General features: G+C 41.5%; 1 protein-coding gene across 3 annotated transcripts in view; it reads left to right on the forward strand.

The window, feature by feature from the left end:
* Positions 1–12,904, forward strand: part of LOC307032669 (matrix-remodeling-associated protein 5) — a 60,881-nt gene extending 47,977 nt beyond the window's left edge. For all 3 annotated transcript variants that reach the window (XM_079670808.1, XM_079670809.1, XM_079670810.1), the window contains 11 exons: positions 1,006–4,182; positions 4,354–4,619; positions 4,829–5,024; positions 5,145–5,345; positions 5,483–6,001; positions 6,118–6,289; positions 8,399–8,665; positions 8,800–8,926; positions 9,222–9,302; positions 9,711–10,857; positions 11,382–12,904. In XM_079670808.1, the coding sequence (XP_079526934.1) occupies positions 1,006–4,182; positions 4,354–4,619; positions 4,829–5,024; positions 5,145–5,345; positions 5,483–6,001; positions 6,118–6,289; positions 8,399–8,665; positions 8,800–8,926; positions 9,222–9,302; positions 9,711–10,857; positions 11,382–11,935 (6,707 nt within the window). In that variant the 3' untranslated portion in view covers positions 11,936–12,904. The remainder of the gene's footprint in view (positions 1–1,005; positions 4,183–4,353; positions 4,620–4,828; positions 5,025–5,144; positions 5,346–5,482; positions 6,002–6,117; positions 6,290–8,398; positions 8,666–8,799; positions 8,927–9,221; positions 9,303–9,710; positions 10,858–11,381) is intronic.
* Positions 12,905–13,198: the final 294 nt, after the last annotated feature.

The following is a 13,198-nucleotide window of genomic DNA, read 5'->3' on the forward strand; positions in this document are numbered from 1 at the left end:
CTAACTAATGCGACTCTAATAACTTTATCATAGCACAGAGAATGAAGCAAAACAGTAAAGGTTTATTTGCAAACCCCTTTTTATATTATATAAAATTAAGCATCATTAAAACATGTACTTGTCCGAGTGAGGAAGCGTGAAAAAAGGTTGTGAACACAAGACTAATATATTATCACTTTTAGGTTGATATAAATAACTTGCAAACATTTACTTTTTCAACCTTCCTGCTGTTGCAAACAACTGAGCGCCTTTACTTGGCTTCTATAAAGGCAAAAAAGCCACAACAAACTATTTTTACCTTAAAATGAACTCTAGTGTAAATGCTAAATCATTAAGGGTCAAGACAGATAACTTGTAACTGGTTGTAACTTATTTATATATTAAGAACATGCGCAAAAAAAAAACGGCTCTGTGCTTCAGACACATGTTTTTGAGCAGAAATAGAAAAAAGTACTGGCAGACAATATTGCATGTCGGCCTTCAAGCTTCTGCTATACATGTGAAGGACACAGCTACATTCGCCAAAGTGTATTTGATCTACATGCAGTCAAGAAAAACGTTTTTATTGATTATTTTTTCCCTATCCGTCTTCCTGATTCAAAGTATTTTATTAGGCAGGTGCTTTGTCTCTTATTTTTGATGTTACTTGTAACAAGTCCCATAAGCTTTTTGTTTGTATCAACAGAACAGTTTATAATACATCATGTTGTTCATGACCTGCTACATCTGAAAATAAATGGTTGTAACCAGAAATGTACTATGGACTGCATGAACCTTTACTGAACTCAAAACCATGAAGAGATACAATTGTATCTTAATTTTTCCTGTCCCCGTTCTTTTATTATCTCCAATCCATCATAATTCCAAAAATTGTCCTTTACTCCATTTTGCTCTTTACCTTTTTCTTTCTTTGCCTTTCCCTCCAATTCTTTAGACTGTTTGCAATGTCTCTTATCATCCTGCCATTTTTTTCCCTCTCTACTTTTCTCTGCCTCTTTCTCCCAGGCGTATTAAAGTGCAAGAAAGAACGGGGCACCAGTGAGATTTGTCCTCAGTGCTCCTCTCCTCAACCCCTGAATGAGACTTCTTTGCTGGAACTGACCCCAGACAAGCTTACCTGTGAACGGCCAGATCTTCGCTCTGCTCTAAAAAAATGGGACAATCCTCTGTGGGCTGAATCTGAAGCAGAGCCGGACATCCCCTACTTTCGAGACTTTGAAAAGCCTTTAGGACATCTGACTTTTGTTCTCTCTGACAGCCATGGAAACAGTGCTCATGTGGCATGTAACGTGCGACATCCTGGAGACAGTTCACCCATGTCTTGGACAGTAAATCCACAATTACCTGGGGAGTTATCAGTCAATGTGTCACTGGTGACTGTCCTTGAGTGTGAGATTGATCGAGAGACGTTGCAAGATCTATGGCAATTGGTTGCATATTACTATGAAAGCCCTGCTATCTTGGAGAGAGGTCAACTAAGAGGGAATGCAAGCAGAGTAACCTATCAATACGTGCAAGCTGTAAATGAAAATTCCCCGTATTTTACAGAATTGAAAGGGTATTTGGTAGCAGAACCTTCCTGGCTGCTTCAACCCAGAGTGACCTTGAGGCTTAACAGACAGCAGACAACAACCAAGAAATTGGTGATGGATTTCACAACAGTTATTACCAAGAACATCAATAGCCACAGAGGGTTGATAGATGAGAATGACCTTGCTGTGTCCTGGGCTCTCATTCGCAGAGGGACAGGAGGGCGGGTCAAAACTGCTCTTGAGGGTACGAAGGTTCTCTTGGAGTGCAATGTTGTCACTTCAGATCCAGAGATGAAATTGGAGTGGATCCTTCCAGATTTGTCCGTTCTGGAAGATGCAACTGATAAAATGGAAGTTTCTGAAAGAGGGGAACTTGTGATTTTAAATGTCACACAGTCTGACTCAGGCCTTTACCATTGTATGGTCAGAACCAAAGCTGGTGTGGACTTGATGCCTCTGAGGCTCACCATCAAAGAACTCTTGCTCAGCCCCACTGCTTTCAATGGTCAGAAGATTGTAGTTGAAAATGGTAAATCTTTTACCCTTCCTTGTGAGGTGACCTCAGTCCTGCCCAGTCAAACTATGTGGTACCTACCCAAAAATCAAATACTTCTCCCCACGCAGCAGACAAAACGAACAGAAGTGAAGGAAAATGGGACTTTGGTGGTAAGGAGGTTGACACAAGAAGATGCAGGGGAATACACCTGCTTGACCTCAAATCTGTATGGGGTTGACATGCTATCACACATGGTGGAGGTCACAGGAGTAAAAGCATCTGCCAGGTCTAAAGTACAAACTGTAACAGAGAAGAAGGTGTTGCCAGTTGACTTGGAGGAGGTAGAAGGTTCAGGGGCAGATTACCAGGAAATTACACATCCATTTGCTACACAGTTGCCTAAGAAGGTCGGACCACAGCAGAGGAATCCTAATGGGCTTTCAAAAAGGAAACTAAGTAAAGATTCAAAGAGAAAACCGAATAAATCTGTTAAGGAACTAGATCCAAATCGTTGGGCGGAGATACTTGCTAAAGCTAATGCTAAACCAAGTGTTGCCCTTCCCACAGAGCCGTCGCTACCAGAGCCAAGCACTGAAACTTTCCAAACAAGTCAGTTTATACCAACGACAACAACTGCTAAAACAATTGCTACCACCCCTTCTGCTAATAGGATAAAGATAACCCGGTTCCCCATCAACACAAATGCTATGACGGAAGCCTATCATATAAATAAGAAAGGAGATCATTCTGAAACATCTGAAAGTTTGTCTGAAGTTTTACCACAACCACCACCCAGTTATAGAGAACCAACCCCACACCCTGTTGGTGCAATCACAGAAAAACCAGAAGCTGTCACACACCCTCCTGTTGTTAGAACTCCTCAGCCGGTCGGTGAGTCCGAAAATAAGCACTCGGGAGAGGGGAGAAGGAACCACGTTGTTCCTGATCAGTCAAACAGGAGAAGGCCTCCTTATAGACGTAGAAAACCCCCAATGAGGAGAGTACGCCCCCACGGACAACCCTTCTACCATCAAACAAACAAGCCTCAAACCACAGACTCCCCGACAACAACCACCACACCAACAACCACCACCACCACCACACCAACAACCACCTCACCAACAACCACCACAACAACAACAACCACGACTACTACTACCACCACTACTACTACTGCAGCGACAACAACACCTGTTCCAGCCACAGTGGAAAACCCAGAAACCCTATCTGCTGAGTATCAAACAGAGGAAGATGAAAGTGATTACTATGAATATAATGAAAAGGACAGTGGTAGTTTTGATGCCAAGGAAGATTTAAACACTGAACCCCCTCATACCACCCATTATGTTGACAGTAGCCAGACCACATTACTGCCAGCCATAGAAAAAGATATAGGTAGCTCTCCACCTAATCCAAAGACAATTGTTACTCCAACTCTTAATGGTACCCCTCATCCAACTCAAGGGGCTGTTGAAGAAAAGGAGGACAATATTGTAAATCTCAAAGAATCTGAGAGACAGAGGATCAGAACTCAGACTGAAGAAAAGACCAGCCATGACAAAGAGCTTAATCGAGAGACTGAAAGGAAGGAGATGCCAGTAACGGTAGGACAAGGAAAACAGAAACTAGACTCTGAAAGCTTTGAGGAAGACGAAAAAAAATCTGAAAAGGAGTGGGCGTCACAGAGCTACAATAGAAGGGGTAGTATCCAGTTAACCTCGCAACCTAGAACAAGACCTAACCCTCAACCTTTACCGGAACAACATACACCAACCGAAACAAGAACTTCATCTTCCAAGGTCATTACATCACAATCAACCAGTGACAGAACAAGAGAAGAAGTTACACAAAAAGAGGATAAAGAGGTAGCTAAGCCAAATACGAAGCCTAGTTTCCCAATAATGGAGCCAGTTCACCCTTGGCTCCATCAGAACAAACAGGGAGGAACGCAAACTTCTACTTCCAGGACACACTCAAACAAAGAGAGACATACGGGAGAACAAGGGGAGGTAAACCCAGGCAGACATTCCCAGCCTCCCAGAGTCCCCCCTACCTCCCGCTGGCCTTCAACCCATCATCATAATCATCATCATCATCAAAACCCCTACTACCCTTCCTGGCCTGGTCAAAGACCATTTCCCTATCCAAGGCAAGGTAAATACAGCTGCTGTGTAATGATTTATTTATTAAACACTGTTTTGAAATGAGGTGTTATCCTTACGTCATTGTATTGATTTGACTAGTTCCTTTACTTAACAAAAGCTAATTTTATGTAGGGTTGACAGTTTGTGTTGTTGGATATTTCATCAATTTGTCTTTTTGTAGGTACAGGGTCACACCTTGTGCCAACACAACGACCCTGGTTTCTCCCCCATCCTTGGGCTCACATCCCGTTTGTAACCAACCGACCCGAGATCACAGCTGAAACAGCGAAGCCCACACCGACAGTGTTTGGAACAATGGGAAACTCCAGAGTTATAGTCGCTTATCCTCATGTGTCACATCATCATCAACAAAATCATGATGTGGATGGAAGGACACAAAACAGAGATCAACTGTTTCTGTCAAGGCTGAGGAACAGATACAGACAAGTATGATGAGTTAAGATGAGATGGGTGGTGTTGTGTGTACACAATATCATTTCATCTGCATTTAAATGTTCCTCAGTGCTTTTAGAACACAGGACAATTGCTAATGATGGCATTGACAATAAACCAGCTCTAAGAGATGGGATCTATTTTCAAAATGGGTAATACGATAATATTTAAAAATATAGTAAATTACATTTTGATTTTTCCAGGCTCAGCTCGATCGAATCATACAGCTGGGGAGGATGGTGACACCCAAACCTCGCACTAGCTATCACAATTACAAGCAGCAACCTTTGAACCCAGCTAAATCTTCATCATCATCATTCTATGGTTTCAGTCCAACCCCTCGTTCTTACCACCCCACCACCCCTGGAGTTCTGTATGGAGGCCAATGGCCTGTTGGAGGTAGATGCACCATTGAAAAAGATATAGGCAATGAATTTATTAAGGAAAGTAAGCAGTTTATTTGAGTATATTTTGATAATGTGATAAGGGATTATTTTGTGTTTAAATGTGTCTTTGTAGCAGGCCGGTTCAACTCTCGTCGGCCCACAGCTGCACCTCCTTTCCCATGGATTCTTGGTTCTGGAAGTGGTGGGCTGAAGCCCCATATTACCACGGTAACCACAGCTAGTATGTCAGTACTGGCTGAGAGTGATGTGTTTCTGTCCTGCAAAGCAACCGGGAACCCTGAACCCAACATCGCATGGACCAAAGTCTCTACAGGTAATGGAGAAAGAGTGAAAAAGTCATTGGAGAAGGCCAGAAACTGATATGTGGCACGATCAGTCCTGAAAAACATGAATCATAATTAAAAACTCCCCTGTCCCATTTTATCTTTATCATTTATATTTTCCTCTCAGGTGCCACAATCCCAGCCAACACCAAGCATGGTCCTCGTTTTGAAGTCTTAAAAAATGGAACTTTTGTTATAAAAAACATCCAGCTCCAGGATAGAGGCCAGTACCTCTGCACAGCCCAGAACAGCTTTGGATCAGATCGCATGGTCATCACCCTAGCTGTCCAGACCGAGGCACCCAAGATCCGGCAGCCGGCGTCCCCAGAGGTAGCAGTTTACCTAGGGAAAAATGTGAATCTTGACTGTTTCGCTTCGGGAAAACCACCTGCCCAGATTTCCTGGATTCTTCCAGACAGGACGTTTGTACGTGAAGTTGGGACTGTTGGCACTCCCCTTTCTTCCCTGTCGCTGCTTCAAAATGGAACACTTCAAATTAATTCTCTAAATTTCTCCAGCAAAGGGGACTATAAGTGTATTGCAAGCAATGCAGCAGGTGCTGATACAATCACTTACCATCTCCATGTGGCAGCCCTGCCTCCAAGCATCAGTGAAGGAGGAATGGATACTGTGATCATTCAGCCAGGTATAGTAAAAACTTTTACATCTCCAATAACAGGAGGTTTCCCTCATTATATGGCTTGTAAAAGACAATAAAATGTTCGCAAGATTTATCTAAACTAATACAATCCCATTTACCAGGCAGGAGTGTGTATGTCCACTGCACTGTAAAGGGCGAACCAGTGCCTGCTCTGAAATGGATGCTGCCAGCTGGAGTCCATGTTAAGCCAACACAGTATCTTGGACGCAGGCTCTTTGTCTTCCCCAATGGGACACTGTATGTGAAGAATGTTTTGCCAGCTGATGCTGGGAGGTATGTCTCTGCACTGGTAATTAATTGTACCTACAATATACAAATACAAGGTTTTAGTTGACGCACCTCGCTACGTCAGAATGTGTTCATTAAACCTAGTCAAATATAATTTAAAACTGATAAAAGGGAGAAACATGCCAATAACATCAATTGGAATGAAAGTTTACAGGCATGAAAATATCATACGCTACTTCTGTAATATTACTTTTAGCAGTATGATTGGAAATTTGGTCAAGACTGAAGTATTGGATCGGATGCCATTACATTTTGTATACACTATCCAGGGTGTCCGCGGGGTCTTAAAAAGTATTAAAAGTTGATAAATCAATTTAGCGAAAATTAAGGCTATTAAAAAGTATTAAAAAGTATTAAATGGCATTTTCCAAGGTATTAAGAAGGTTCACCGCAACGACAACATGAAACACCCTTTAATTTACTGAAACGACATGTCGGGAAACCCCACAAGGCGGCCCCATGCATAGCGCGCCCTAAAATGCTGCTTATTATTTTAAGTTTCGTTGCCTTGCTCCGCTCTGTGTGGGGGGGGGTGGAACTAAACGACTACGGTAACGGGTCCCAAGGTGGGTAGACCGGCATACGCAACGCTCTGGGGGTCCAACGGCTCCGTGTGTGCCCTATATGATCATTTTCTGATCACGATGAAATAGCCCGCCTCCCTCTCCCCACGTCTCCTGCTGCTGCTGGGCTGTCAGAAGAGGGGGAGGAAAAGAGAGGCAGTCACCGTTTATTAAATATTATTATATTATTATACAGAGAACAGAGTCGTTATCAATTTGTTTTAAAGCTCAATAAATAACAGACGACCTCTGACCGGCACTTTTCTAATTTTGTACGGAAGATTTAAACTTTAACGGAAATGTTGACCGGCGGAAATTTTTTTTTACGGAAACTGCCGCACGGTCCCCTCGTTCCTTGGAAGAGGCGGAGAGGTGGGTGTTTTTCATCTGCTGGTGGACTACCTGAGAGATACAGCAGGAGAACACGCCGTCCATCGCGGAGAATAAACAGAAGGGCAACCATGGCAACCATGCTCCGGGGTCTTCTTCGCTGCTTTTGGTGTATTTCGGGCGGCAGCAGCGCCACTTACAGGCCTGACATATGTACTACATCGTTTCCAGCATTTCCAGCGGTCTAGTGTGAACGGACACATTAATGAATCGAATGCGTGTGAACGGAAGCCTTTTTTACGCTTGCGTATGCGTTTTACCGTATGCGTCCTTGTGGGGCCGGGGTCTAAGCCAAACTATATCCGGTCACAGAGATCTGCTATTTTAAAGTAAAGTCAACACATATAGACCCTAAATATAGTCTATATTAAGAACGAGAAAAGTCTTAACATATATATCCTTTTTTGTAAACATATGACAAATGTGTGAGGGTGATGACGTCAGAGCATCGTCCTATGTGCCGGGGCTTAGCCCCGGACAGCCCCAGCCCAATTTAACCCCTGGGTATTTGTGAGGGAGCTCCTATATGGCATTACCCCGCTGAAGCTCACCAAAGTTTAACATATTTCATAGTTCAAAGTTTTGTCAATTGTTTTGTTTATTGGTCAAATACTGGTTTCTAATGGTTTCTGAGGAGTTTTACTGGAATGAAAGAGCACAGAGTCTACAGAAGCAAAAAAGCAGCATACTGCATTAAACCTGACCTTCACAGAGAGGTTGAAGTTCATGTGGAAAGGAGGCTTCAGTAGTCTGTCTGCACTCTGTTTAGTTTTGCTATCTTAGAATCAATATAGTAAAGTGTGTTGCCAATGTAACCGGTTAGAACTCAAAGTTGCGATGAGGTCTTAAAATGTATGGAAAGGGTCTTAAAAAAGGTCTTAAAAGGTATTAAATTTGACTTCAGGATTCCTGCATATACCCTGCTATCATAGTCCCGAGGAAATAAATCCTGTCTTAGTGATCTAATTTTCAGTTTTCAATGGCGCTTCCCCAAGTTTACCGTTTAATTGTTTTGTTTTGACAACTATTAATGGATTTTCATAAAAAAAAAATGTTAGTCAAAGTTTTCATGGCCATTTCAAATGTTCTTCTCTGACTGTTGATCTAGGTTTTCACCAGTGTAATGTAAAATCTTCCACAGTTACGAGTGTTTGGCCACTAATGCTGTTGGCATGGCCAAAAGAGTGATCCAGCTGGTGGTGAGGTCCGATCCCCCCTCCTTCTCACGCCAGCCTTCTCCTCACCCCATCCCTCCAACAACCCAACGACTAGGTGTGCCTTCCCGACAGCACTCTGTCTCGGCTATGTACGGTTCTGCAGTCTACCTCCACTGTCCAGAGTCTACCGGATCCACAAGAGGGACCTACTGGCAGCTTCCCTCCAAAACCATCATCGAACACCGATACAGGTAACTTATTTTTGCAAATTTGTGAATCAGTTCACTACTGACATTGTTATAAATAAATACATTGGTTTTAGTTTCCATATAACTTCAGTGACTGCTTTTGTTCAAAATCGATTCTCTTCCCCATCTCCCCGCAGTCCAGAGAGACCAATTAAAGTTTTCCGTAATGGGACACTGAGGATACTTCAGCTAACAGAGCTGGATGGTGGAAATTATCTGTGTGTCTTTCAGCGGCCCAATGGGGAGGATATGGAGCTGTTCCAGGTATGAACAGGACACATAAGGTCTTCAGGCACCTTTATTTCCCTGCCAACTCTGATCCACTAGTCTTTTTTTCCTTTCTGGCTGAGGAAGGCCTTTAGTCAGTGCTTCATTTATGATTGACAAAGTCACTGTTGAACTGTAAGAGCCAAATATGTGGCTGTCCCCAGGGTTTGTTAATAATAGGATTTTAATGTCTAATTTTCTCTTTATATTTCACAGGCAAGTGCTCATAGATTTGTATCTGTATTTGAAAAATGTATTTGCTTGTATTTCTCAATGTATTTACATTTTTCAGGTGGAGGTGATTATGACCCCTCCCAAAATCGAACATGTGAGGACTGCACAGACCAGGGTCACCTTTGGAGAGAATTTCCAGGTAGATTTTGGACATCTTTTAATGTTTGATAGGCCAGGTCCAACACCTGTGTTTTAAAGGGTATTCTTTAGTTTTTCTATATTTTATAGTTTATGCAAATAGTAATACATTTGATGTCATGATAAGACAATGGTCTCATTTACATAACATTTTCATTGTTTCTTTAAGGGCCACCATTTATTGATTTTAGCAGCTTAACATGTAAATAAAACACGGTAAACAATGATAAAGCATATCACGAAACAATTATTTAATTTCAGTTACTTTATTGTTAATATATGGCATACATTTCTTACATTCAAGAACAATTCAAAATCAACCATAAACAAACTTACAGCAAAGATTTAAGAGTTTAAATTAAATCAACTACTTCCTCCACTAATTTTACCTGCTTTGCTTTTTTTTTAGGTGGACTGTGTTGCAACAGGCCTCCCTGATCCAGAAGTTACATGGAGCCTTCCAGATGGAACTTTAATTAACAATGCCCTTCAATCGGATGACAGCGGATATCGCAACCGCCGTTATGTTATCTTTGGCAATGGAACTTTACTTCTACAGCAAATGGGCAAGAGAGATGAGGGTGACTATACCTGTTATGCCAAGAACAAACTGGGCAAGGACGAAAGAAAAGTTAGCGTCAAGGTGGGACCGAATGCCCCGACAATTGGGTTGAAATCCCAATCACTGGTTACAGTAAAGTTAGGCGAATCGGCAAAATTTAGTTGTCTGGCAACTGGTGAACCTACTCCAAAAATCATGTGGATCTCACCAAGAAATGTTTTGATATCTATCTCATCAGATAGATATCAAATCACGGACGACGGGACGTTAGTGGTGAAAAAAGTTAAAATGGCAGATGAAGGCAAATATGCATGTGTTGCACGCAATTCTGCCGGGGATGATGTTAAAAACATGAAACTTGAAGTTGAACTCCAGGAACCCTTTATCAATGGCATGAAAGGGAGGAGCACCACAAAGGTTTTGGCAGTTTCTTACCAAACCGCTCACCTTGATTGCAGAGTGGAGGGAAAACCCGAACCAAGAGTATCATGGGTAACTCCTTATGGCCATTCGCTCCCATCACTGTACCTAGGCGGGCGCTTCCAAGTCCACCGGAATGGGAGCTTGGAGCTGAGAGGAGTAAGGAAAGCAGATGAAGGAAGGTACACATGTTTTGCTAAAAACAATCTGGGTGAAGCCTCACTTTTGGTTGAGTTAGATGTGGCATCAATAGCAGAGAAACCAAGTTTTGCTTTTCCCAATATTGAAATCTTACCAATAAAGCAAGACACAAGGGCGTTCTTCCTGGAGTGCCCTGCTCGTGGCAAGCCACACCCGGAATTTGCATGGGTTCTACCCAACGGGACAATGTTAGCCCCTGGTGTTAAACTCCAACGCTTCACACATCATCTGGGTAACGGAACTCTACAGATCTCTCATCCGGTTGCAAGTGATAAGGGAGTATACCGGTGCCTGGCAAAAAATGTGGCAGGACAGGCAGAGAAACGTTATGCGCTGGAGGCGGGAAGAAAGCCATTGATCAGGGGAACCCCAGGTATGCTTTTTATCTTAAATTAAGGAAGCAAAATACTCCTTAGCTTTGTCAATAAACTAAAGGTGTTTTCAAATCTACTGTTTAGATCAAATCACTAGAAGGGTTGGTAACTTGTTGCATTCCACTTAGTTTAGACATTAACCAAAACGCATCACTCAAAGTCACATGAGGACATTTAACAATGTGTCTTAAATCGATAAAGCCCGAAGAAGGGTTCCTTCTTCCAAAATTCCAATCACTAACAAACTGCTCAAGAGTAATTTTTTGACTGGTATGAGACCACTGTCTTTAAAGGGTCTTGGTGCCATTGTTTTAGACCCACACACAAGGATCATTTGTGTTTTCAGATTGTTCCAAGGGTATCAAACCAAGTCAATCAAATGAAATCAAACAACGCAGGTTTGAAAACACCCTGAAAGCATATGAAGAACTGATTGGAAATCTGTTCATGTTGCATTGATTTTTTTTTGTATCAATCAATTCTGGCAGGATATTAACTTACTGTTATAATTTTACTTTTGCAGGTGGGATGAAGATTACTTACGGTCTAAATCTCAACCTACCCTGCACGGTGGATGGCTGGCCGCAGGCAACCATCACATGGACCCTCCCTAATGGTCTTGTTTTGGACAAACCTCAAAAGATTGGCCGAGTATCTTTTCTTACCAATGGTACCCTCCAACTCAGGCATGTTGCCACCTTTGACAGAGGAACATACACCTGTAAAGCGTTCAACTCTTTTGGTTCGTCAACGCTATCCTACCCAGTGGCTGTTATGGTTTTCCCCCCACGTGTCACCAATACGCTGACCTCAATCACTAGAGTCAACCGGGGAACCCCAGTGAAGTTAAACTGTGTTGCGTCTGGTATTCCCAAGCCGGATATTTCATGGACGTTGCCTGGACGCACAACGCTAGCTCCACATAACCGGTTTGCAGTGCAAGGAGGGATTTACATGACAGAGGAAGGCAGTTTGGTCATACAGAACCCTATGCTCATGCACTCTGGCATTTACAAATGCAACGCTAAAAACGCACTTGGAACAGACTTCAGATCTACTTACCTACATGTGGTCTGAGTGACAGTAATTATTCTATTGGGAAACTGTCACAGCATAATTAAGACTGAACGCAGATTTTTCAAGAGGATTTGAATATCCTACATAATAAAGATAAAGACAGACTTAAAACTGCCTGAATGGCAGTTTGGCTTGAGGACCCTTGAAAAGGTTCTGGACTTCATGGATAACATCCAACCTTTTATGATTTTAACTGAAGTTTTTATCCTGTAAAGGATGCAGATGTCTTTCTTTTTTTGACTTTTTAATGCATTTTCACTTCTGAAAGTGAATAATTAACTCACGGCTCAAGCTTTGGCATTATGGCATGACCCTGTAGATGTCATTTCACATTCCTCATATGACATTATAATACGTAAATGTTTACCTCACAGTACACTTTATTTTGACAATGCTTGTTCTGCAACTGAGATAAATTAAGACTATTTTCTCTTGGTATTGATATATTTGTATGTAATGTGTACCCATGATGATTATTAATGTGTGCTGGTAGAATTACAATTTACAGTGATTTGAGTTTGCAGGAAAAAAATGCTTTACCAAAGAGACTTTTTCCTGGGAACTCAATAACCAATTGTCCAGCATTTATTCAATACTACTTTACAATTAGTCAACAAGCAGTAATGAGGAGTGAAGTGTATAATTCCTGAATGCGGGTATATTAACTATTCTTTTCATATATTTATAAAGTGTCATATTTTATAAACATTGAGTGAGCATTGATTTTTTCTATGTGGATACAATTACCCCTTATGGCTGCTCTACAGCTGCTCTATAGTTTGTATCAGCAATTAAATTACTGTATGTACCAATGTCATTTATTCATTTTCCAAATGTTGGTAAAGAAATAGTTTATAATAATATCTAAGTTGAGAGTTTCGGGACACCGGTACAAAACGAAGGTGAACATAACGAAAAATATGTATGTACTGTATATAAATTATGAGTAAAAGTTAAAACATACAGGTATTTATTTTTGTCAGCCCGATTTGTTTACTGAAGGAAATGGTGTACAATGGTATACAAATTCCATTTAACAGCACAGTACGAAGACAATAGAGAGAAGTTACTATTGTGATTAACATTAATTAGGGCCATAACATTTTTAAAATGACCCCTAGTTCCTTATTATCCTATGTTGATCGTTTAGTCTTGAAGGAATTTAATGCCTAATGAATCAAAAGTATATTCAGGTGATTATTTTCTAGTTCTAAGAACTGTGATATCTGTTTCTGAGGTGATTGGGGCAAAACATGTGAGATT

The sequence above is a fragment of the Notothenia rossii genome (assembly GCF_949606895.1).
Source record: "Notothenia rossii genome assembly, chromosome: 3".
NCBI lineage: Eukaryota > Metazoa > Chordata > Actinopteri > Perciformes > Nototheniidae > Notothenia > Notothenia rossii.